The 23,895-nt window shown below is 43.4% G+C and overlaps 1 protein-coding gene across 1 annotated transcript in view; it reads left to right on the top strand.

Moving 5' to 3' along the window:
• Window positions 1-23,895, top strand: part of STAB2 (stabilin 2) — a 138,640-nt gene that overhangs the window by 92,650 nt on the left and 22,095 nt on the right. The window contains exons 42-57 of the mRNA XM_065565181.1: window positions 1,338-1,463; window positions 2,791-2,864; window positions 5,671-5,742; window positions 8,316-8,435; window positions 10,115-10,162; window positions 11,596-11,679; window positions 11,784-11,930; window positions 12,347-12,487; window positions 12,847-12,906; window positions 13,711-13,887; window positions 13,984-14,076; window positions 15,082-15,228; window positions 16,566-16,622; window positions 17,762-17,885; window positions 19,446-19,595; window positions 21,760-21,864. Coding sequence (XP_065421253.1) covers window positions 1,338-1,463; window positions 2,791-2,864; window positions 5,671-5,742; window positions 8,316-8,435; window positions 10,115-10,162; window positions 11,596-11,679; window positions 11,784-11,930; window positions 12,347-12,487; window positions 12,847-12,906; window positions 13,711-13,887; window positions 13,984-14,076; window positions 15,082-15,228; window positions 16,566-16,622; window positions 17,762-17,885; window positions 19,446-19,595; window positions 21,760-21,864 — 1,725 coding nt within the window. The remainder of the gene's footprint in view (window positions 1-1,337; window positions 1,464-2,790; window positions 2,865-5,670; window positions 5,743-8,315; window positions 8,436-10,114; window positions 10,163-11,595; window positions 11,680-11,783; window positions 11,931-12,346; window positions 12,488-12,846; window positions 12,907-13,710; window positions 13,888-13,983; window positions 14,077-15,081; window positions 15,229-16,565; window positions 16,623-17,761; window positions 17,886-19,445; window positions 19,596-21,759; window positions 21,865-23,895) is intronic.

The raw sequence follows: 23,895 nt of genomic DNA, 5'->3' as shown, positions 1-23,895 counted from the left end.
GCTCTATTCCGCTTACTGTTGGCCCCTGGTGTAAGGGCTTTCCTGAGAAAAAGGAGTTATGGGCCAAGTTGCCAGTCCACTATGGTCTGGTTATTCTAGCTACTGGAACAGCTCGTTGACGCCAAGAGTAGCAGGGTGTAAATTCAAGCAGCTGTTACACTGCTCTAATTTGCACAGGTTCCCTACTCACCTTTGCACCACCCAGCACAGCTCAAAATCGGGGAGAACTGAGAAAATGGCAAGAATTTCTATCTGAATAGCCAAAGTTCTGCAGAACCTAGATGTATTGAGACCCTTATGTTTATGCTATATTGGCCTTCATTTCTCTCCTGATGGGGACTTTCTGCCACAGTCAGGCTGGGTGATCTGGTAGGGCTGTCCATGTCGAAAACACTATATTCTGTTTCAGTGGTTGAAAACACTACATCTTACACTGGTGTGAGTACAGTGGTTTTGAACGTTAATAGAATACTGTGGAAGTGTTTTTATCAGAAAAGCCCATTGGCTAAGCAGAATGGGCTCAGTTCTACCAAACAAGAGCCGGGGGGAGTTGATTCCTATGCCCAGCCTCTGACTCATTAGGTTGGTAGTGACAAGGAAATCTATGCACTGTAAAAGCAACATGTTCACCAATGGGTAATCCAAGGACTGTCTAGGATTGCCAGGGTCACCCTGACCTCCTTCAACAGAGGGATGTTTGACTCTGAATGGGGAGGTGTAGCAGAGTTGCCACCCAACAGGCCTCCTTGGTGGCTGGATGTGGGATTCCAGCAGCTGTGCCTCGGTTTCCCTTTTGCATTCTTCAGCCTATTCTAGCCACAGGAATGTCCTCAAGATCCAGAGAAGACACATTTAAGAGTTTAACAACTCCCAGGGCCAAAGTCCTTTAACACATGCAAGTGATATGACTAGCACTCTCAGGCTCCCTTTCCTTTTCAGTGCCAGTGCAGGGTTTACATCCCATCACAGGAGGTGTAAACTTTTCCAAACTCAGGAAAAGTTGGAAGGATCCTTTTAATCCCATGAAACATGTGGAGGGCCCTCTCCTTATTCTTTGTAGTTAGACTAGGCAGCATTGGAGGATGGGAACTTATGGAGACCCAATCACAGCTGACTTATTATTTTCCACTTTAGAAATGCACTTTCCCCTTTTCCTATTGCAGTTTATAAGAAATACGTGTAAGATTCTAATTACATCTATGGACTCTTAAATCAGAGTTTGTCTAGGAAATATCACTAAATTCCTTTACCTTTGGAGACATGACAGAGATTAGTTAAATAATAAACATTAAAAAAATTAAGCACATTGATTTTATTTTTTGTTTCCCATTATGCAGTTATTGACGCATGCGAGACCAGCAATGGTGGCTGTTCTGTCAAAGCAGAGTGTAGAAAAACTACTCCAGGAAACAGAGTATGTGTTTGTACAGCTGGATACACTGGAGATGGAATTGTCTGCCTGGGTAAGTGATCACTAGATCAGGGCACTTGTCATAAGACAGGGAATTGGTACAGTGATGTCTCCACAATGTATGTACTGTGTATGTTAATACTGCATGGTGTCCACTGTGTATGTGATGGATCCCCAAAGATATATTTCTTTACACACACACTCTCTCCCTCTCTCTCTCCCTTACCTTGGGGCAAACTATAAGACACTTTAAAAGGAAATGCAAAATTCAACTATCTCCAAAACAAAATGAGGCCTCTGAAAGCATAACAGTGAATTGCCCCTTAGACCTAAAAGTCCTAACATTCAGGTCACTGCTTGAAAGGACTGATGCAAAGCCCACTGAAGTCAAAGACTCCCACTGATTTTAATGGACGCTTTGGATCAGGCCTTAGGCCCTATATCCATCCAAGGAAAGGGTAAAAGACTTGGGCCTGGTCGACACTAGGAAATGAGGTCACTATAATTACATTGCTCAGGGGTGTGAAAAATCCACACTCCTGAGCGATGCAGTTAAACCGACCTAACACCTGCTGTAGATAGGGCTCTGCCAATGGGAGAATTCTCCTGTCAACATAGCTACCACCTATCGGGGAGCTGGAGTCCTTCCTACACTGATGGGAGAACCCTCCCATTACCATAGAGAGTGTCTACACTGAAGCACTCCAGCCTTTTAAGTGTAGACAAGCCCTTACTGTATTAAACTTCACTGTGAACCATTCTAAAAGCAATATTGTCTGCATGTTTACAGCTCTTGCTGAGAAAGATGAACGATACTTACAAGGAGGGCATTAGGTAGCAATAAGAATCAGTCTAAATGAATCACATTTGTCCAGAGGTGCTGAGTTTCTAATCTGTGAGGGGTGCTCCCCCAGCTCCGCCCAGGCCCCACCTCCGCTCCACCCCTTCCCCCAATGCCCCACCCCCACCCTGCTTCTTCCCACCCCCACCCCACCTCTTTCTGCCCCGCCTATTCCCCACCCAGTTCCACCCCCTTCCCCAAGTGCACTGCGCCCTCGCTCCTCCCCCCATCCTCCCCAGTGCCTCCTGCATGCCATGAAACAGCTGATCACGTCAGGTTAGTAGGTGCTGGGAGGGAGCAGGAGGTGCTGATCGGCGGCGCCTGCCAGCAGGCAGGAGGCACTGGGGGGAGGGAGAGGGGTTGATAGGGGGGCTGCCCATGTTTTTCCTGGGGGTGCTCCAGCCCTGGAGCACCCACGGAGTTGGCACTTATGCATTTGTCACAAGCCTGCATTCCTAGTACATGTTACTTTAGCTAATCAATGAAGTGAGAACTTGTAAATCATTGAGTTTTCTCCAATTGTTTTTTTTTTATAAAGAAATCAACCCTTGCTTAGAGAACAATGGTGGATGTGATAGAAATGCGGAATGCACTCAGACTGGACCCAACCAGGTAAGTAATGTGTCGTCACAGTTAAAAAGACCTAGTGTGGTCACTCCGAGTAGGGCTGGCTGAAAAATTTCCAACTGGACTTTTTTTTCTCTGTTCTTTTCTTCTTTTTGGACAGAAAATTGGGTTTTCAACTAAACAACATGTGTGGGAAGTGTTTGCTTTCCTCAGTATTTTTCAATTTTCTTTAGAAACCAAAAACCTGAAAAATGTTGACCAAAACCCAAAATATGTTGGCCAAAACCATTTTTTTTGTTTGTTTTTTGGCCCTACTTTTTTCATTTTTTCAAAACTTTTTTGGGGGGAGGAGGGTTGAAAATGAAATTCTCTTCATTTCTGTCAACATTTTCTGCAGAAAAATCCCTACTTTCCAACCAGCTCTGCTCCCAGTGTATAACAGATTCATGCATAAGCAGATACAACAAGGGATGTATTAACTCTGCAGTCAACGTGCAGTAAGTTTTACACTGGTAATTACCACTGCTTTCACATGACTAGAAGATTAGCTCTGACTGAAGTACTTATTACTACCCTTCTACTTGCATACTTTACTGTAATCGCTATAGGCTGGACGGTAGTTCTACAATCCAGCCTGCATAGCTGTGCTTCCCCAGGAGCAGGGCAAGAAAAAGGCAGTGACTGGGAATAACAATCTGGTTCCTGCTCCCCATTAACTCCCCTCTTGGAGCAATCTGCATCAGCCCTTTTGCTGACACAGATTACTTCCCCTTTGCCTCTGCCAGGGGTGCAACCAGAATTTCCCTAAGGAGGGAGCCCAGAGCTCTCCCTCCCCTGCCTCTGCACCTCAATCCATGCTCTCCCCACTGCACCCACCTCTACACACACTGTCCTCTTGCCACCCACTCCCAGCCCTGTGTTCTTCCCCTCACATTGCCCCTACCCCAGCTCTGAGCTCTCCCCACTGCACCCAGCTCAACACACAGTTCCCACCTGCTGTCCCACACTCAGACCCACTCTCTTCCCCCGCACCCCAGACACATTGCCCTGCCCCCCAACTCCAAGCTCTTCCCTTGCACCCAACCCTGTGGTCTCCTCACCCCACACCTAACCCCAAGCTCTTCCCCAGAGAGCCAGCCAGGCTGGAGAGCACCATCGCCACCGGGCACCAGGCAGTTCTGGGAGCTCCCAGACCAGACCCCCACCCCCTTCTGTGTCTCCACTTCCCCAGGAAGCACCAAAAGCCTGGCTCCAACCCTCCCACCCTCCTGGGGACTCAGAGTTCCCGGTGACCCCTGCTCCTCTTCTCCCCAGGGGATGAGGGTGCGCAGTGCCCAGCAGCGGCAGGACGACTGCAAAGGTGGAGGGAGGGGGACCAAGTAGGCACACGGGGTTGCAGCACCACTCAGATGTGGCCTGGTCATCCCTCCACCAGGACAGAGGGGTAGCTGGGCCAAATATCCAGCTCCGGTCAGGAGCCATGTGGACAGGCCCAGCCTCAGCTCTCATGTATGGGATGGCACATTGGGTGAGGGGAGCATGGTGCCAAAGCTCTACCCAGCTTTATGGGGGGGGTGTAACAGCCCAGCAGTGGCTGCCCTCTCCCCTGCAATCACTGGCAATGCAGGTAGCCTCCCCAAAGGGGCTCCTTACACTGCCTTTCTCCCCTGTACAGGTGTGCAAGAAGGCTCACAACTGACCCTTACAAAGTACTATTTTTGATTCATAAAATTTCTACAAACTCCTATAACCAGAGGGCTAGCTATATGCCTGAATTGCTTGTCCTTCCCCCAGTGTATTTTAGAATGCAGGTACACTGAATATCCTGTCATTACACTGCAATTGCTTGGTAGTTTTGCTTTCTGATGCACCAGCTGCCTCTGAAAGAATAACTGCAGAGTAATGACAGCATCAGCATAGTGTAGTTAAATGGCCCTAGATTCTAAAATGACATGCATAAAGTGTGCAGTGTAGTTGTAGCCGTGTCAGTCCCAGAATATTAGAGAGACAAGGTGGGGGAGGTAATAGCTTTTCTTCGACCAACTCCTGTTGGTGAAAGAGAGAAGCTTTTGAGCTACCCAGAGCTCTTCCTCAGGTCTGGAAGAAGACTTGAAGCAGAGTTCTGTGTAGATCAAAAGCTTGTCTCTTTCACCAACACACCCTGGTCCAAGAAAAGATATTACCTCCCCCACCTTGTCATGCATGAAGTCTGACCTTTAAAGAGAGAATAAGTAATTTCCTTTAGCCATGGTAACCTTCCAGCTGTGTGATAATTGCGAGTATCAAAAAGCATAACCCCGGTGTAACTACACTGAAACATGCACGGGACACTGCTGAGTAAGACGCTGGCAGGAGCGACACAAGGACACATTTGTTAAAGTGCTTTTGTGGGAGAATTTCACCATCCCAAAAATATCCCCACAAAAATGCCCTGGTTCTTTATTCTGAAAACATGGTAAGCTTCTTTAATGATTTGAATAATACAGCTAAAAGGAGGGGGAGATGAGTTGTGTTTTCAGCTGATATCTGAAAAGAGCTAAACTGTGGAGAGTGAGATAAAGAGAGGCCATTTCTGATGCCCTCGGTTGCAGAGGAGAAATGAGAAAAGATAATGGAGCTATGACACCTTGCATCAGCTGAGGATCTGCCCTAAAGAGATGATGTGCTTGTAGTGTGAGAAATGGAAAATTACAAAATGGATATTAAGATAAAATGGGATTTTGCGTTTTGTTCTCTCCTCATTTTACCATGCAGCTCAGTATAGCCAATAAAAAATAAATAAAATCAAAAGGTACTACAACCAAATTCCACATGTTTCTGTGTTAAAATGGATCCTTTCTTCTCCTGGTAGGCTGTGTGTAATTGTTTGAAAGGATATTCAGGAGATGGTAAAACATGCACGTACATCAACCTGTGTTTATCGGTGAGTATCATTTTACAGGAAAGTATATTCTCATCATTACATTTTTTTATATAACACCAATATGCTTTTGGTTTTGTATGCATGAAAGACTAGCTTAGAAATGTGTAGAGTAGCCCATCTGGACCTGATTCAGGAAGCGTGTAAGCATATGCTTAAAGTATAGCTGACAGCACTTAAGCATGTGCTAAACTTTAAGCATATGCTTAGATGTTTTGCTGAATTGGGGCCCAAATATGGAACAATCTAGTTTTTAGGCTGTGGACAAGATTTAAAAAAACAGCCTTAAATCAAATCCTGGGGGAGATACTGGTTTTTTGTGGTTAAATGCAAGGAGTAATTTTCATTATTTCTGTACAGCTTTTTCAGTGTTGCTGGAATTATTTAAATTTAAAAATCCATTCTATAAATTACTCATGATTTCTGAAGTACCTAAAAACTTCTAAGGTTTTAGAAGAAGTGAATGCAGTTTCTAAGAAAGACCAAATAAAATAGCCAGGTTCCAATGATAATGTGCGAAAATTCTTCTCTGATGCCAGTTTCACTGATCATTGCAAGATGACAAATCAAATCTCACAACTCCATTCCTGCCAGCTCATCTACTGCCAGGATAATGTACTATGGGCCAGATTCTCCAGTCTGCTAAGTGGCCTGAAAATGGCACAACGTGGCCTTAAAGTAGCGAGATGGAAGGTGGAGAATTCCCCCTATGCAGTGGAACTCTTCACTGGTGTTAACTCTGGTGCATCCCTCAGTGTAAGGGGGAGAAGAGGGCACGTTGAGAGTGTTCTGGGAGCAGGGTGGAAGGGTAGGGAGATGTGGGAGGCATGGTAGAGCAGAGCTCCGCTATGCTTGATCCTCCACTGGTGTAAGTTTCCTCAGGTAATTTAGAGCTCTCCCTGTGTGTGCGGAATCAGGGAACCGCAACCCTGTGCTCAGCTGGATTGGAGAACCAAACCTTCTGTCTTTGGAACTACTCATTATGTGCAGAGAGTTGGCACAAGCTCTAGGCCCCAGTTGGCTCCCATATGACTCCGAGCCTTGGTGCTGGCCCTCTGCACAAGGTTGAATTTTACTCAACGGGCCCAATCCCATACTTCTGACACAGGCAAAACTCCCATTCACTTTGAGCCCAAATATGGAGTGTAGGATCGAGCCCTTTGATGCATACAAGCACTTGCTCATTGGTCTCAGATGAAAAGCCCTCAACATTCAAAAGCTGCCTCCCTGTGATCCCAGGCTAAGGATGGCTGACGCATTTCACTGACCTGTACACATTGATCTTTTGTCTCCAGAGAATCGTGACAAGTAGTCATCATCCCTTGACCTGGCAACAGTCTGTCACTGGATTCTTTTTCAAAGGTTGCCCAGATGGAATAGTTAAGAAATGTAAATTAAAAGTCAGCGGGAGGGGATGTTGTTCAGATTTATGAGCTGCTGCGTATGTTTTTGTGTGAGCTTCATTCTGACAGCTTCTCTTCCACTTCACTGGCTACAATGCTATTAAAAGAATGTTTTTACAGAAGGTTGGCTTTTGTCAACGTTGTGCAGCATGCTAATCTGACTGTAATATAGCCAAGTGCTCCATGGCAAAGGTACACAGAGAGCTCTGAATAAACTCAATTCCCTGTCCAACAGTCCAGCTAGATCTACCCAAATAAACAGCACACAAATCCAAACCGCGCTGCATAGGGTGAGAACTATGCTAGAGCCCATCCCAACCAGACCCCTGGTGGTAGTTCAAGAAGGACTCCCCAATACCACTCAGAATGGGAGGTCAGACGAAGTGGAAGTGCGCTCCCATGTGACTGGCATCTGAGTTTTAGCAATGAGCATGTGAAAAGAAAATGAGCTACATTTTTCATTTGGCAGCATTCCCTGGTTTGTCATGAGGAGACGTTTCCCCTTGTCCACAAGTAAACCAGTTTGCAGTCTGATTATCACATTGGCACCAATTCTGGGCTGGCTCAGTGGGTGTAACAGGGCAGGGAGCAGCCAGATCTCCCCTCTGGGGAATTCCCCTAACAAAGGGAGTTCCCAGGACATGGAAAGCCAAATTAAGAGACCTATGTCTCTTCCCTCCCAGATGGAGGTGGGGAAGAGGGGAGACAGGAATGAGTTGGGGGAAAGACAAGTGTGGCAGTTCTGTGCTCCAGCTATTCTGGGCTACCAGACACCTAAGGAGTAAACTAGAGTAGCTTCTGCAACCCAGAATCCCAGAGCCACTTTTGGTTCCCTCCCCTCTCAGGATGTACCTCCTAAGAAGTGCAGCTCAGGATCATAGCCCAGGAGTCCATGATGAGGCCTGCATGGAAATCTTTTGGGTAGCAGTATACAATAGCCAGTTACATCACACTGAACTGAGGAGCTAGCGAATGGGTGTTAAAGAAACTGGCACTGTGCTTTGCTTTAAGTGTCAATAACTATCTTTACATTAATCTTGACTGATTCTTTACTATTCATAAGAAAGAGAATATTTCCCTCTGTTGGAAGTTTGAGCAAATGAATTGAAATTGTTTTGTAAACACAAATACACCCACTAATTTGATTTTGTTTGATGTTGCTAATCTTACAAGAATAACGGTGGCTGCAGTGAATCTGCAATCTGTAATGACACCGAGCTGACAGAGAGGACCTGCACCTGCAAACCTGATTACATTGGGGATGGATTTAAATGCCGAGGCAACATCTACCAGGTAAAACATTTATGTGTGTTCACTGTTATTGAATATTTTTCAAAGAGTTATGTAAAACAGTGGCCACTCTTAAAACCATGCCGGTTTTGTATAGAGAAATAGGTACCGCTACCCAAGTATTTCCTAGGTATGTCCTGCAGTAGCTATAGGAAATACTGCAAATGCTGAAGTAAATGTATCTATTTATCTAAGGGAGAAGTGGCACCTTTTAAAGAGCAACAGCTGCTGCACATCAGGTAGCTTGTTAAGAAACAGTGGCATAGGCATGGGACTAGGGCTGAGGAATTTGTGAGTTCTATTCTCTCTTTTGCCAATGAATTTCAGTATAAATCATATAGGACTAAATTTTCCAAAGTGCCCACTAATTTTGGATACTCGGGCTTTGGGTGTCCAATCTGAGAAACGTAGGATGGCTTCGTTTTCAGAGGTGCTGAGCACCCACTTCTCCAACTGAAGGGACCAGGAGCTTCAGGTGCTTGGTGCTTCTGAAAGGGCCAGATTCTGCTTGGCCCTTCATGGAGAACGGTGGAAGGGGAAAGAGGTGCAAGGAGCCGTCTGCTCCTTCATACAGTTCATATGAAGGCCAGGCAGAATATTAAAACCTGCACCCTGGAGAGTGCACAGCTGTCTGCTTCCCTTCTTGCACAGACGATAGAAGGGCCAGAACTGAAAGGGAGGAAAAGGTTTCCAGAAAGACCTCAGAGTTTATAGCCTATTAACTCTTCAGCCCCTAGCCCAGGACCTGATTATTACCCTTTAAACAAGGATTGTCCTGAAGATGTCATCTGAATAATTCCCTCCCTTACTTTTTATTACTTCTCCAAAGACATGGAGGAATGGTTATGTCTCTTCTTAGTTATTGGTCTCCAGGTTGTATATGTTCATTTCTCTTAACCTCTCCTAGACCTTTCTGCAGTTTCGCTTGCCTTTTGGGTTTTCCCCAGTTTAACAAATTTCTGTTGCATAAAGCCCAGAACTGCATGCAGAATTCCTCGTGCGCTCGCTTCAATGCCATTTAGAAATTTATCTCCCTAGTCCCGTAAGTGTTACCTCTGGACAAGATTTTCAAAAAAAGACTAGTGCGTTTGAGGGGCCCAACCCGAGACACCTTAAAGGGACCAGATTTTCAGAAAGTGTTCTAACCTGCCTTCTGAAAATCAGGACCCTCTGAAGTGTCTCAGGTGAGGTCCTCAGAATCACTAGTCACTTTTGTAAAGTTTGGTTTCTGTATATAACTTTCAATACAGCATGTGCTTTGTGCAGCAGCAGCAAAATGCCTGCTCCGCAACAAGCCGTAATCTTCAATATTGACAGTTGGGGCCTGGTTTTGTCTCTCTGGGTCTCTATAATAAGACTAGAACTATAATATGAGGAAACGGAGTGACCTGACACCTAGCTGGCACTGCAAGGAACATGAATGCTGCTATTCTTCGATTCTCACAACTGCTTTCTGATTGACTGGCAAGATAACACATACAAAAACCAGACAAGAGCTACAGTGAGAGGTCAGCTGACAAGCTGTACCAATGCAGGCAATTACTGTATCATCTAGACCAAAAAGTTCCCCTTCTAACACCAGGCATGTTCATTCCCTGAGGGCGGCACTCATTAATATTTCTTCAGACACAATTCTAAATTCACACAATTCAGTATAAAAATGCTGTTATTCTTGGTTGCAGGAGCTTCTTAAGGATTCCAATACTACTGATTTTTATTTCCATCTAAAGGTAAGAAAATTCTTGAATGTTTTTTGTGCCACAGCATCTCTAGCCCTGATCTCACAAGGTAATCAGGACTGGAAATTGTCAATTATTACTTATATAGGAGACCTTCACAGAAAACTAGAATGTTGCATGTAGTGGTGCTAGTTATTCAGTAAATGGCACTTTTTCCTCTGAGTCAGTACTGCTACAATTCCCTGGTATGGCTTTGAGACTGGTGGGACTATGCACCGGTGTCCTTCAGATCAGACCCAAAACTGAAGCCCTTCCCATCCATAAACAGAGATCCCATGGCACTTTTTTCCAAATTCTGATGTGGGCAACTACATTCTGTTGATCTAGTTCCCATTGCATTTTACATGGTATTTTTCACCGCCTCTCTAAAATGTTGCAGGATGTGGCTGGGTGCTTCTAAACAGCAGCTCTGTGCCTCCCGCAGTTCTGACTACATTTCAGAGGACGGTGATTCCTTGGTGTAGACATAGGTAGTGAGACAGTGTGGAACAATGGATAGGGCACTAGACCAGGAGACCAGAGTTCTAGTCCCCGCTCTCCTCTGTGTCCTTGGAATAGTTTCTGTGTCTTTGTTTCCCCTCCATCCTTTAGATTGTAAGTGTTTCTGTACAGGGATTCTCTCTTGCTATATGTTTGTGCAACACCTACAGCAATGGGCTGTAGGTTTCTAACCATAAGATTATACATAAGTATATGGATATATATATACACACCTCTACCCCGATATAACGCTGTCCTCAGGAGGACAAAAAAATCTTACCGCGTTATAGGCGAAACCGCATTATATCGAACTTGCTTTGATCTGCCGGAGCACCCAGCCCCGCTCCTCCGGAGCACTGTTTTACCACGTTATATCCAAATTCGTGTTATATTGGGTCGTGTTATATCGGAGCAGAAGTGTATATATGTGAATATGAAAACACTTTGGGTTCCTTCAAGATGAAAGGAAAGCTTGTAATCGTTCCGCTTCCATATTAATCGCTGCTGAGAGCAGCTTTCTCTCTTACTTTCAAGCACTACTTGTCCATTGTTATAAAGGAAGGCAGCACATGAGCGAGAGAAGGAGAGCTCTGTGCCCTTAAGTAGCAGCGGAGGAAGCTGGGGAGAGTATGGAGAGGCAAATCTTGCAGAGAGAACTCTTTAAATCCTGTAAGACTGAAGGAGTTGGGAGGGGATCTTCCCCATGGCAACAGAGTGTTTCCCTCAGTCTTACATTACTTGTGGTGGGATGGGAGAAGGGAATTCAATGTGAGGCAGATGGCATCAAGGAACAGGGCTGTGGGCAGCCACAGAGGTCAATCTAGAGGCCCTGCCTACAGTATGGGGCCTGGTTCCCTGTATGGGATCCAGTCTAATTCTGCCCAGTGTATGACACTATGTGCATTAATGAATGATTTTTGTGTTGTTCTTTTTAAACTTTCCAGGCCCTTGCTCTCAAAGATATTGCAGGTTCTGGTCCTTTCACTGTGTTTGCACCCAATAAAGAAGCATTTAACAGTGAACCAAAAGTAAGTAAGAAAAAGGCAATGGACTTTGGGTGAGGCAGCTGAGAGCTTTTGGATTTGTATGTTATTCTGTCCTTGCCTTTGAACTCCTCCAATTCCTGCCCTAGATTAAAGATTGGATTGTCAACGGAGTGATGCCCCAGATCCTTAGGTACCATATGGTGGGCTGTGCCGGACTTCTCTATAATGACCTGACAACAATTACTAATGTCACCTCTCTCCAGGGGGACCCCATCCAGGTCACTTTCTCACAGGTAACAAGATAGCCAAGGTAAAATTGTTAGAATAATAAACTGACCATTTTCATTTGTCGTTTTTAAAATTAGATTGTTCCTTTTCCTCCTAAAAATAATAAATAGTATTTAAAATAAGAATTATCTATTGCTTATTGTTTTCACAAATGCCACCCTCTCTATTTGCCCCGCTAAGGGCATAGTCTTGCAGTCCTTGCTCGTGTGAGTAATCTTTACTCACATGTGTAGCACCATTGATTTTCGTAGGACTACTTGTGTGGCTGAGAGTTGCAGGATCAAGCCCTAAAAACTGGAGCCCTATTTGTTGCAAGTGTATTGCAAGCAGTGAGTTGGCCTCTCACGGTAAAGAGTTTTCATTTCAACATTTCTCTGCTGCACGTTTCCATAGAAAACACTTTTTTTGTTTACCTTTTCAGAATTCAGTGTATCTGAATACCAAGGCTAAGATTATATCCAGTGACACTGTCAGCACAAATGGTGTGATACACATCATAGATAAAATCCTACTTCCACAACACATGCAGGATTTCCCTAAGAAGGAATCGGGCACTGAGCGGGTACGTACCTCATTCCTGTAGCATTCTACCAGTATAATCTGGAATGTTTCTTGCCAATTACCATTTGGCATAGTAGTTACAACAAAAGCATTGGCATTATAAAGCCCCTACACTGAATCATTAGCATAGTTTTACATTGTGGTATATTTAAAATTCATTAGAATCATTCATACATTAAATGTATATTAAAGATGTTCTGCTTTGTAAAGGGAGCATCTAAAATAAGACCTTTAAGGTGGCTTTGATTTCACAGTGCCAAGTGAACTACAAGTTCAAACATGCCAAATACCTTATTACTAAATCTATATCCAATTTATTTCCCAGACAAGTAAGCCCATTTAATACTCGTATCTTTCTAGGAAAGCCTTAAAATGGTTGCAGCCAAACAAGGATACATCATGTTCAGCAACTTGCTGGAGGTAAGAGAATCCAGGAGGCCATGACGATTTGGCACAGTTTTGTGAAATTGGCACACAGCCTGAGTGATGGGGCTGTGTACAGTGTGGAATGGGGCACAGGCAGGAGCGCCGCCAGCTTTTTTGCCGCCCTAGGCGGTGGAAGGTCCCGCCCCCGAAATGCCGCCCCCGACAGAGGCGGCAGAAGGTCCCGCCCCCGAAATGCCGACGACGACTGGGTCGGCCGAAGGTCCGGCCACCGCGGTCGCCACCCCCCAAATGTTAGCGCCCTAGGTGACCGCCTTGGTCACCTAATGGGTTGTGCCGGCCCTGGGCACAGGCTCCCTCCCTACAAGCTATGGAGCAGCCCCCGCAACCAGTTCTCTCACCTTCCACACGGGAGAATGGCAGGCAGGTCTGAGCACTCATGGGTCCATACGATCCATCCCCTCCCTGCTCTTTAATCCACCTTGTGTGCTAAAACTTTTTGGCCCAGATTTGTAAAAATGGGCTCCTAAGCTCAGAGCTAGGCATCTAAATAAGTGGCCTGTTCCTTAATAAGAGTTGCTGGGTGCTCAGCACTTTTGAAAATCAGCTTCAGAATAGACTTCAAAACCTAAATTTAGACACCCGCTTTTTAAAATCTTGGCTTTGTGCCCAGGAAGGCAAAAATACAGGCCATTTACTAGGAAGGCTATGATGCATTCAGCATCCTCACTGCTGGGCCAATTCACTCCTAGCTACAGTACATATTTCTCAGAGTTTATCCTTTACAGTGTAATTTTACAGGAAGAAAAAAAAATCAGTCTCATTTTTTCTATGTTGCAGAATGCCGGTTTGATGAGTGTAATCAATGATCCTCTTCATAAACCAGTCACCTTGTTCTGGCCGACCGATGAAGCTCTCAGAGCTCTTCCTAAGGAACAGCAGGATTTCCTGTTTAAAAAATCTAACAAGGACAAACTGGTGCAATATCTGAGATTCCATGTCATCAGAGATGCTAAGGTGCTTCCAAACATTTCCTGATTTGTTTAGAAGAGGCATTGCTAAAACTCTGTTCTCCAACACCAAATCTTCCCACTCTGTGTATTTCTTTCACAGATTTTAGCCTGTGAGCTCCCCAGCTCCAATTCTCTGAAGACCCTTCAAGGTTCTGATCTCAGTGTAAAATGTGGGGATAACAACAACTCTATTGTAAGTGTTTAACATACCAGCACATTGGGAATCCTCACGGAATGTACTATTTAATAACATAAGTCTTGATACTACATTGGGAACCACTAGTGCAAACCCCTCTATGCCTATGCAGAGCCCCCTTAAGGAATTAGCGACACTGGAATTAATGGTGCTCCACATATGCACAGTGGTCTCCATTAGCATATCCCAGTGCAGGGCAGTGGCTTAGGAAACAGATCCACAGGTTTGTGATTTGCCTTCAGGTAAGGTGGCTTATTGAAGAATAATTTTCTTTATCATAAGGCAATAGTCTCTCTAAATAACTGGCTGGCACATACCTCAAAAGAGAAATACCTCAGGCCCAGTTCCTCAAATGTAGCTGAGTTCAATGGGAGTTAGGGTGTGGGCCTTAGCATGTAACACATCAAAATATAAAATGAGCTCCCACAAAGTGAAGTTGACTCTGGGAGAAGAGTCATAAGTGTACAATGTATAGTATGGGCTACATTTTAGAACTAAGGACCTGCAAATTATTATTGCCTAGATGCAAACTTGCACAAAATAAGTTGTGCAAACTGCATGGTTTGTGTGTGTGATCACCTGTTTGCACTCAGGTGCACTGACTTCGCAGGTAGCTGTTTCTGAACATTTGGCCTTATATGTAAATACACTGAATAAGAGACACTGTGACTGTTATGAGGGAGCATACTCTTGTGGGGGAGGGGCTTCATGGGTAATGGCATCTGTCCACCATTCCTTTTGGCATCTAACTGGGGGGCATGGCAAACTGGGACACCCCCCACCTCTTAGAGACAGGGGTTTGCATGCATAAGCCCAGTGGGAAATGCTGTTACCCTATCTGGAAATGATAAGCAATTTTCTCTTTGTAAGAGAGAGAACTGACTTCAAAGAAAGATTGATATTCTTACTAATTCCTGAACAGGAACTGCACATAGACTGAACCAAGCATCCAGTGAAGCAGGCTCCTTATTTTGTGTGATTATCTTCTTGCCTCTCTCTCAGGGTGACCTCTTTCTGAATGACAGGAGGTGTAGGATAGTGCAGCGGCACCTGGAGTTTGATGGTGGCATCGCTTACGGGATTGACTGCATGTTAATGGACCCCACTCTTGGCGGGCGATGTGACAATTTTATCACTGCAGATTTCACGGTCAGTCAGTCCTTCAGCTCAGTTTTGTGATCCTTGGGGAGATGTGAACTGTAGGCCAAAGCCAGACCCTACTGAAGTCAATGGCTATCCTCCCACTGATTCCAATACAGTCAGGATTTGGCTCCAAGGCTGAAACTCTGTTTAAAGTGCTACTTTGGGTTTGTCCGGTGGGAAGCCTCGGGTGGACTGTGACTAACTAAAATAAAGTGAAAGGTGAAGTATGGTGCCTAAAAGATACACTAAGGTCCACCTGCAACTACGATAAGGAAAAGGTCAAAGTTAGGTTGGGATTAGCTGAAACATGTTAGCTAACCCTGACCTCATTTCAGCCACTTCTCCTAGTCTAGATAAACCCTTTATGGACAAATATGACTCTGAATGGAGTGCAGAAATTAATTCTCTTTGGACCCTTTTGAATAATGCATGTTGAGAGGGTCAAATAAAGTTACCACCTATAAGAGGATGATGTTATTACTTTCTGAGTTAGATGTAGGATTAAAGCAATCATCCATCTAATCTAACACTGGCTAATGCTGTATGCCTTCACAGGAACATGTAAAAGCCTATTATAATACATCTACATGTGTATTATCATAGCACAGAGGGGATTTTTTTCCTGTCCCTATATGGTGATCCCTATAAGCAGGAGGATTGTTAGTGCTTATTTTTATCCTAACTGGTATGTCTGTGGATGCTTGTGCTCTTTGTATAAATATCTCTAACTAGATACTCTCATATGCACAAGGTGCTCATTTACTATGTTGATGAGGGCCATATCAGTTTCTAAAGAGAAAGAAATACAATATGGCCAAAAAGCCACTAGTGGTTTTGAGTCCTCAACTTGAGTCACCTTAAAGGGGATTGCTTAGGGTGCGTCCCCAGCACTTCCTGAAATTAGGTCTCTTAAAGCATCTCAGTTTGGACATCCAAATCGGAGACACCCCAAATCCATTGTCACTTTTGCAAATGTAGGCCTATGTACAAATAGATAAATACATCTCCCTCTCTTACCTATTTAGCTTAGTAGCAAATTTGCACTTCCAGAACTATTCTACTGTGAAATTTCATTTCTCTTTCATTTCGTTAAATTAATGTACCTATTTTGTAAATTAATGTACCTATTTTGTTGTCATTTTCCTTTACCATTTCCCCTCTGTTATCTCTTTTGGAAAACTCCTATAATCTATATTAGGAGTAATGAAATTGGATATTTTTAAAGGTATTTGTCTCTGGTCATTAATTTTAACTGCTTATATAAAAGTAGACACTTTTCTGGTGCTTTCAAACAGCTTTTTGTTGTTCCTATTTTTAAATATGTTTTTCCCTTTCTACAACAGGGGGATTGTGTTGGCTGTTACAATAATCCTAAATGCCCTACAGCGACTAAACCGAAGGTAATAGTACCTTTTTAAGGCAGTCTAATTGTCAGGCTTCTGTGCACTGCACAATAATAAACTAAAAATAACACACACTTTCAAAGAACAGTAGAGCTGTGAACAATGAAATCACTTGTTTAAATGGAACAATAAAACCCCAATCCTTCTGAAGTCGGTAGAGGGTTATAGATCGGATGCAAAACTACTGAAGACAAAGTGAATGCTTCCATTGGCTTCAATGGGTTTTGAATTAGGCGCTGTCATATCAGCCTTTCCCCATTAAGAATTATGATCAAATCCTATTAGGTCAGAAGTGACAGAGTTTGGTGGTCTCACCCTAGCACATACTGCACACCAAAAAAACCACTTGATGCTTCTATACATGTGGCAGGTTGTGTTATAGTGAGCAGAGTGGACCTACAAGCTAGAGGAGAGTGGCAGGGTCAAAGTGCATTGTCAGCATTCTGTCTGGCATCTGCTACTGTAGGAACCCTAACCATTTACCAGCACTAAATTCATCTACAGACATTTTAGTGATTAAAAAGAAAGAGTTTAGACTGGCATACTCTTTCTTCTCAAGTTTCTCTGCTTCTATCTACCTAATCTTCAATGAGAGCTCCAGCAAACTGGCTTGAATATCCTAGTCTAAACATTACAGGCCAGATCCTCTGTTTGTGTAAATTGCCCTAACGCAGTTGGTTTAATTGGAGCTGGGCCAGTGTACATCAGCTGAGGTTCTGGCCCATAGGCCCTTCTCTTCTAGGTGACTGGTTCAAATCCAGTCTAAGCCAGTAGTGACTTGCCACCATCTGATGGCTCATGTGAAATGAATGAGGTGGTGCCAGCTCTCTTCTGATGTGTTCTCCCCCTTTATTGCTACCTGTTGGCTGTCTCAGAAGACAGGCCATAGATTAAATGGGCAGGAAGACTGAACTAACCTCTTTCCTCAGAGTTAGTCTTGTCACATCAGGGTTGAAGCATATTGGGGGAAGCTTGTCCCACTACTGTCTATGCTTTGCTTTTTCTGTAGATAGATCACTTTGATCTCCAGGGCTGTCAATTTGATCAGCTCTACATTAAAAAAAATACAGTGAGTTAAAAATAAATCCACAGAACATTCAATCATCTGTGTTTTTATCCCCCTGTGCAACGTTTAGGGAGGGATACAGAAGTGTACATACCAATTCTATGGCAGGAGCTTAGATGGCTGTCGCCAGGATTGTACGATGGTTGTCTGGATTGCAAAGTGCTGTCAAGGCTACTATGGGCGAGACTGCCAAGGTAGGATTGCCCTGATTAACCTTTGAGATCTCTCTGGGAATAGCTGCCTGACACCACAAGGTGACAAGGCAGTTCATTATTGGAGAGTCTTAAGAGCAGGTTAGACAAACACCTGTCAGGGATGGGCTAGATAATACTTAGGGCTGGTCCACACTGGAACAGGGGTCGATGCAAGATATGCAACTTCAGCTACAGGAATAGCATAGCTGAAGTCGACGTATTTTATTTTGACTTACCTCGGGTCCTCGCAGCGCGGGATCGACAGCCACGGCTCCCCCATCAACTCCGCTACCGCTGCTTGCCCTGGTGGAGTTCCGGAGTCGACAGGAGCGCGTTCAGGGATCGATATATTGCGTCTAGATGAGACGCGATATATAGATCCCTGATAGATCGATTACTACCCACCGATTCGGCAGGTAGTCTGGACGTATCCTTAGTCCTGCCATGAGTGCAGGGGACTAGACTCGATGACCTCTCGAGGTCCCTTCCAATCCTACGATTCTATGATTATATTTAATTGTTTAAAAGGAATATTGAATAAAATCCTGCAATCATTACTATGCATGAGTCATGACAGGCTTCATGGTCTAGTGTACTGAGTATACTAGTGTGCTGACTAAGAAACAAGAGCTGCTTAGATGTAATCTCAGCTCTGACAGAGATTTACTCTATGACCAGGGATAACCTCTCTCTGTCTTGTGTTCCCTCTTTGTAAAACAGGGTAATACTGCAGTGAGAGTTCGTGCATGCATAAGTAACACTATTATTATTATTTTCCACTCCAAATAACTTAAATATGCTCAAAAAGGTTCTTTTTTTATGTTAGCAATTTGTAAACTCCATGTTGATAAAGAAGAGCAAAATTAATGCTATAAAGAGTATATATTGCTTTGTTATGACATTGCATGGAGACACATTTCAGCCATTTGAAAAAATACAAAAGATGCGAGAACCATATCATGTGTCAACTTCTGGAGACTGACATCAAAATGCATTAAACACACGTGCTAGAATTCACAGCTAGTGCATGAGCATATGTGTATCTGGTATGAGTTCAAAGAGCATTAAGCACTAAGGGGACTGTGGGGCCCTGTCAATTTAACTTGTTTATTGACTTTGAAAACAACAGCTGAGGGGAATCACTACCAGGGCTGATATTGTATCATCTAACTAACTTCCCAACCTTCACTCAGCTGTACCAACATACTTGCCAAATGTCACGTGTTTTAACCCAAGCAATTGTTGGTTTTGACTTCACCAGAGCTCTGCATGGGCTCAGGGGTTCATCCACATGGATCTGATTGCAGTCCTGGGGGCCAACAGTCTAAATGAGTGGGCGCCAGGTTACATCCTTCAAGTAAATGAGGGTGTATGAATCCACTGTGGTCCACTAAGTGTGTATGTGGGGGATTTTCAAAAGCACCTAAGGGATTTAGGAACACATTTATGAACTAACATTTTTGTGCTCAAAGATTTTCTAAAACCAGTTTTCTTAGAAAACGAACTTGTAAATAAAAAACAAAGCTGAAGAGAACTGACACTGCATTTTATCCTTTCTAGCCTGCCCAGGAGGGCCAGAGACCCCATGTAATAATCATGGTTCGTGTAATGACAAATACTCAGGAACCGGAGAGTGTAAATGCAACAGTGGCTTCAACGGGACTTCATGTGAGCTGTGTTTGCCTGGAAGATATGGCTCTGACTGTAAACGTATGTTTCAGCCTTGTTTCTGAATTAATATCTGATTCAAATACACCATTTTTCTATATTTATTTTTGAAGCAGAAAAAAAAATTATGTATATTCTTTGCTCTTCCATTTCACAACTGACATGCCGCCTGTGGCTGCCATAGCCCATAGGGTTGAAGATCACTCCCATGCAGAGAGCCAACACAAGGTGGGGCTTACATGGGACTTCAGAGGTACATAGGTTTGTGTTGGCCCTCTGCACTAGGGTGAATTTCACCCACTCCTCCTATCAATTATACAGTTCCATTTTGCAGTAGCATGAAGCAGGTTGAGGCATCACTTCTTGCTTGATCTACAGTCCTTTTTAACTAAAATATAGCCGTCTCCCAACCCCGGCGACAGATAAGACAATAGAATGGAAACACTGATAAAATACAAGAAATCAGAAGGATGTCTCATGGCTACTAAAGGCAACACTTTATACTTATCATATGAAAAAGAGAGTAACACAAGAGGGGAAATTAATTTGTGGAGAGGGCCAACCGAAGGCCTATGCTCCTCGAAAGTTCCTACATAATCAAGCAATTGTGGGTTTAAGTGGGACTTCCCAGGTGCATTTGCCTTGTGCATCCTCATAGGGGTAAATTTCATCCTAGATAAAAAAAATTATTCTCAGCATAAAGGCTTTAGTTGAGAGACTAAAGATAGCAGAAGAGACAGGGTATTAACTCTTTCACCCTAAATTACTGTTTTCAGTCCAACACAGTTTTGTAGTAACTAGCACTAACCTATAAGGTTAGGTTATGCATGCAAAAGTTCCGATGCTTACCCAAAGTTTATCCATTTGACATCTATTGTATGGGAATGTGTATGTTTATGGCACTATATAAACTATCAGTCTGAACCTCAAACTGTTACGTTTACTAAAAGAAAAGCCAAAAAGGTCTTGTGGCCCTATATTTTTTTTTAATATACATAATTAATTTGTTGATATAAATTTAAACATTAATTGACTAGGTTAAACCCTTCACAAATCAAAAAGCAAAGTGTGAAATCCTGGCTCCACTAGAAGTTTTGCTGCTGACTTCTGTGGGTCCAGAATTTCACCCATAGAATCAGACCTGCTTATAAGCCAAATCCCATGCCATTACTTTCCCACATACACAAAAAACATTCCTGGCAGAGGGGTGGGTCAGCAGAGCCAAAACACCATTAAATAGCAAAACACATAAAGAACTATCAATAATAAAGATTCTTCATGAGAGACCAGCTCTGTTGCTTGGTATTTCCACAAAGAAAGATCTACTACTCAATGAAGAAATACTTTGTGCTTAAAGTTTCGGGGTATGAGGGTAGAGGAATATCCCCCTACTATTATTTAAAAAAAAAAAAAAAAACCCATCCCCATTCAGACACTTTTATACAGTCATGAAAAATGGCTGAGATATTTTTGAGGGTAAGAATATGTGTGAGCAGGTAACTTTTACACCTGCTTGGAGACAAAGTCCACCTACCCTGTGTAGAGGCAAATCCCAGCTTTGACCTTGTTAACAATCAAATGAACAATCAGACAACATGAAGGCCAGCCTGAGCCTGAGCCTGCTTCCCAGGTGTGACTGCTCAGAGGGCTCCTCATTCAGGCTGCTCCGCCCCTTAAATACTCTCTGCCTGAGATCTCTCTGACAGAGCAACTCAACTGCCAAGCTTGCCAACTCTCTTTATTCCCTCTGGTTAGAGAGCCCCACCCCCTCCAAGTTTGATATAACTGACAGTTGTTGCAGGCTAAGCCTGGTTTCCACCTACAGACCACTAACCCCTTCCTGCCAGGGGCCTGTGTGGTTTTGTGACATTGCTCTAGGGAAGAATTTTCCTTTTCTCATTACCATTCTGTCTGTGATCAATCTACATTCCTTTTACAGGTTTCTTCTTATCAAACTGTCTGTACTGGGCTAGCTTGATTATCACTTCAAAGGTTTTTTTTCTCTTAATTAATTGGCCTGTCAGAGTTGGTAAGACAACTCCCACCTGTTTATGCTCTCTGTATGTGTGTATATATATCTCCTCAATATATGTTCCATTCTATATGCATCCGAAGAAGTGGGCTGTAGTCCACGAAAGCTTATGCTCTAATAAATTTGTTAGTCTCTAAGGTGCCACAAGTACTCCTGTTCTTATTCCTTTTACAGTCTGCGGCTGCAAGGCCCATGGGCAATGTGATGAAGGAATCTCTGGATCAGGACAGTGTTTCTGTGAAACTGGATGGACTGGTCGATTCTGTGAAACCAAACTAGGTGTGTATCTTCTCACCAGAATCTGTTGCAAAACAATAGGTTACAGTGCTCCCAGCAAGTTTAATCGAATCAGTTGTTTTCATGCAGTGGACATAGCAAGACCGGGTTAATAACACCAGAAATCCTGCTTTGTGCAGGATAAAATGTTGAAGGAGAGTATTTTGCTTTTGATACAAGGAGAATTGAAAGCTATAAAGAAAATTATATTGTGCTGCACTATGCCATGATCTGCATGGCGCCCAAAAAATTTCTGCAGTTCCTCTAAAGTTGGAGCTTCTTAAACCTGCTTGAGGACTGACTGCAAAACGTATCAAAGGTGTACTTGACTCAGGATCAGTTCCATGTACACACAAATTGCACTAAGCCAGGGCTTATACCCAGAGTCCGAGGACCACATGGAGGTGAAGGGTCTGACCCTGAGTCAAACCCTATTGCTCTGCAGTTTAGATGTGTTGTGGGAGTCTGCCAAAAATATCCCACAATCCCATGGGCCAACTTTTTGTGTCAAGAAGACAGTCAAGTTTTCCCACACCACGCCATGAAACAAGGGCTAGAGCAGCCACATTTGGGGGAGGGGTGCCAGGAATATGGGTGATTGGACTCAGGCCCACATAATGCAGTGTAGATGCTGGAGCCCCAGGTTGGGACACATGATTCAACAATTCCTAACCTACATGCTGTAACAAATAAGCGTAGACACTCAAGCATTAGGTTAACAAGCCCAGGGTCTGTTAACTCGAGTTCTACTAATCCTGGGCTTACACTGCAGTGTACACAAACCTATTGTGTTGGGAAACGAAGACAACTGAATGAGAGGCAGGCAGCAGCAGTGCACAGGGACTCAGCACAGAGACTTTTCATTAACATTACTACCAGTCAAAAAAATGCCTGACTTACCAGTGGCTGAGTATCACTAATCTAGTTCATCTCCCTGCTGTACAGCAGCAATGATGTCTGTGTCAGATGCAGCTGTATTTGTCTACTCTGGGATTGCTCAGGTGGTGGGGACTCCATGACTGCTTTTAGCAGATTATTCTGTTGTCTATGGGGGCAGGCAGCATGGTCTAGTGCAGTGTTTCTCAATGATCAGTCCGTGGACACAGTTTAGGAAGGCAGCAAGCCGGTCCCTGATATCAAAAAGGTTGAGAAACACTGGTATAGTGTACCAACCACAGGACGGAGAATTGAGACCAGAGAGTTCTAATTCCACCTGTCATAATGGACTTCAACAAGTTGCTTCCCCACTCTGCGGCTTCGACCTTGTCTGTAAAATAGGGATACTATTTACTGGCAATTCTGAACAATTGGAAAAAAATCATTTTGGGTTGAAGCAAAACTGAAATTTTAGGCCAATGGAAAAGGTTTTTTTTAAACAACAAACAATAAAATGAAAGGAAATTTTGAAATAAAAAGTCATTTCAACTAAAAAATCCAAGTATTTTGAAAATGTCAAAATGAAATGTTTTGATTTTTTTCTTTTTGTTGACTTTTTTTTTAACTGAAACTATTTGGTGTCATTGACAGACATTCACAAAATGTTTTAGTGTCACAGAATCTGCATTTTTCACTGAAAAAAAAGTGTTGATCAAAAAACTTCATCCACATCTACCTCCCAGGGATTTATTAGTTATTGTTTATAAAGTGCTTTGAAAATGTAAGCATTACATGCCTGCAAAATACACTATTTTTAAATGAACATATGTTTTGAAAAGGGCACTTAATATCAATTCAAACAACATCCCCTTTTATAATATTAGACTATTACAGTAAGTGTGCTTCAGAGTAATGAAGATCATTTCACTTGCAATTGATTAGCATCAAAGTATGGCCCAGTAGATAGAGGTTTTGAATGAGGATTTGCATTCTGTTCCTGCACTGACCTGCTATGTGCTCTGGGACAAATCACCTCACCCTTGTTTGACCATCTGTAAAATGGGAATAACGATACTTACCGCCAGCCTAAAGTGCTTTGAGATTTATGATGAAAAGTGCTATACAAAAACTAGGCATTATATTCTGTAGTAATATGCA

This window comes from Chrysemys picta, chromosome 1, assembly GCF_011386835.1.
Source record: "Chrysemys picta bellii isolate R12L10 chromosome 1, ASM1138683v2, whole genome shotgun sequence".
NCBI classification, from domain to species: Eukaryota; Metazoa; Chordata; order Testudines; family Emydidae; genus Chrysemys; species Chrysemys picta.
The sequence above is the reverse complement of the archived record's forward strand: the minus strand, read 5'-3'. Positions and strand labels throughout refer to the sequence as shown.